At 36.0% G+C, this 2,500-nt stretch overlaps 1 protein-coding gene across 1 annotated transcript in view; it reads right to left on the bottom strand.

Moving 5' to 3' along the window:
- Nucleotides 1-2,116, bottom strand: part of LOC121879381 (TBC1 domain family member 13-like) — a 57,664-nt gene extending 55,548 nt beyond the window's left edge. The window contains 3 exon segments of the mRNA XM_042386028.1: nt 679-835; nt 1,372-1,423; nt 1,426-2,116. Of these exon segments, the coding sequence (XP_042241962.1) occupies nt 679-835; nt 1,372-1,423; nt 1,426-1,516 (300 nt within the window). The 5' untranslated portion in view covers nt 1,517-2,116.
- Nucleotides 2,117-2,500: the final 384 nt, after the last annotated feature.

Raw genomic sequence — 2,500 nt, 5'->3', positions numbered from 1 at the left:
CTGGGGTTGCAATTGTAACAACTAGATATGTCTGATTTCAGCAAATATGTTATTATCAATTTGTAAGTAAAGAGTTTATCCTCAATAGATGTAGGTTAACATTATACCTGGAGGCAAATGCTTACTGAAGCCTAAGGAAGGATGTTCCTTTAGCACATAATATCTGGCCAGTATGGGAAGAATCATCGTGTCTCCGTCAGGGGGTCGTGGAGTGGTGGTCCAGCAGGCGTCACGGAAGGTTTTTTTTTGGGGAGCGCAAGACGTATATATGCGATTGGGCGTTGTTCGGTTGGGCGTTAACCAGCGCATGACTGTGTGTGTGTGTGTGTGTGTGTGTGTGTGTGTGTGTGTGTGTATGTATGTGTGTATGTATGTATGTATGTATATATGTATATATATATATATATATATATATATATATATATATATATATATATATATATATATATATATATATATATATATATATATATATATATATATATATATATATATAATATATATATATATATATATATATATATATATATATATATATATAAAATATATATATATATATATATAAATATATATATATATATAAAAAAAAAATATATATATATATATATATATATATATATATATATATATATATATATATATATATCTTTTTTTCATCATTTACATTTCCCATCATACCTTAGTAATACCTAGACCTTTTCTTGTGACAGAGGATGCAGATAAAGAGGAATGAGTGACACGTCGGTGCAGTCTCTCCACCTCAGGGTCATCCACTATCAACTTACAAGGAAATTCAGTTCCACGCTGAAAGAACATGATATCTGGACACAACCGTCTGCAAGAGAAAATAAGAAAAGTCTAACAGGAGACTTTATAGTAAATTTCTTACTAAGAAACACTACAATACACTATTGTCCATTTAATGATTACGTGAATGTAGCGATTATCTGCCTGAAACGAACAAAATAAGGAATATACCCTGTATATATATAATAGAGCTACAGGTAATCCTGTGACAACATAAGTCTGAAGATAATTGTGATATAATGAAACTCTTCATGAGGTTGTTAGGATGACAACAAATTCCCTTGAGAAACAGTGACAAAAATGCCTAAAACAAGACCTTTTGAGTTCATGAGAAAATTACAGGATACAGTATAGCAAAAGCCTTTATCAATGAATGGAAAAAAAAGAGGCTCTGTTCATCCCATTTTTGAACTTGGAGTAGTAATGGAAAACTTGTGAGAACAGTAAGACTGTAAATGCCTTGACTGAAGTGTCTGGAGAGGGAAGAGGGATTTTATGAGGATACCTTTCTCTCAACCTAAGTTATTATTTTCATTTCAAATGGTATTTACTGCAGATACACACCTGACATCCTTGTCTATCTGTGTTAAGACTTCATTATCCTTAAAAAAAGAGCCCACTGAGAATCTGGGTTGGGGTTGAGGGGATGATCAGCTACATGGTCGTTTCCGCTACCATTCTTACTCAGTCGGGCTGGACTCACAACCATCTCCTCTGCAAAAATCACATTGATGTTATGATTCACCTCAATGCTTTAGCATGAAAAAATATACAATTTATACAAGTCCTTCTACCTCTCATCTTTTTAATCTTTGCACCTCACGAAAATGCAAATCCTCAAACCAGTGTGCAGATTAGCAGTGCCAGGCAGCCTGGATGTGCCCAGGCTAGGGGTCAGATGTTTTTTCATGCCTGTGTGCCTGTTAATTGCCCAGTGAGGTCTGTCAACCAGCAAGGTGATGGGAGAGGGGGAGGCTGTTTGTGTGTGTGTGCTTGTTATGAGGTCATAACCTAATGTCACATCTAAGCTGATTCCTAACTTTCTGTTCCACAATGACCTGACCTAAGAAATCCCAGCCACATACTACAGCCACAGTGAAGTCACAGCTGGTCCCTCCAATTTCTATTGGTCTATTCTCACAATAACCTGACCTGAAACTCTTTAAAAAAAAAAGTTCCCACTGACTGCTTCATAAGCAGAGTTGCACCACAAATTGAAGTAAAAATTTCAACATGATTAAGAAGAAAGGAAAATTGACTGGCTTCTTCAAAATCCACTGGTTGGAGACAGTTTAGGTTAAAGGAATTTAGAGACAAAACTGATCTGTGAGTTGATACACACCAAAAATTTGAATTTTGTAGAATGCTTATTTAACATTTCCTGTAAAAAGGGGGCCCCAGGGGCATGCAATTTCCTAAAAAACATATTGTCAAGGCCAGTAAAAAAAGATATCCAGGCAAGTAAATGTTCTACATATCATAATCTGCTCAGCCTACCCCAAACACATATCACTTCTTTGATATGTCCGCCAGCTCTTCAAGTGTTTGGCAAATACCATATACAGTATTACCGCTACTTGGCGGTTTCACTTAGCGTTTATCATATCGCGGTGCCTGCAGGCTGAACTTTCATAACGCAGTTTTTCCACATATGCAGGTGAGTGTCGGCTCGAGCGCTATTTTTAGATTTGCC

Source organism: Homarus americanus, unplaced genomic scaffold (assembly GCF_018991925.1).
Source record: "Homarus americanus isolate GMGI-L3 unplaced genomic scaffold, GMGI_Hamer_2.0 scaffold51859, whole genome shotgun sequence".
In the NCBI taxonomy this organism is placed as follows: Eukaryota; Metazoa; Arthropoda; class Malacostraca; order Decapoda; family Nephropidae; genus Homarus; species Homarus americanus.
The sequence above is the reverse complement of the archived record's forward strand: the minus strand, read 5'-3'. Positions and strand labels throughout refer to the sequence as shown.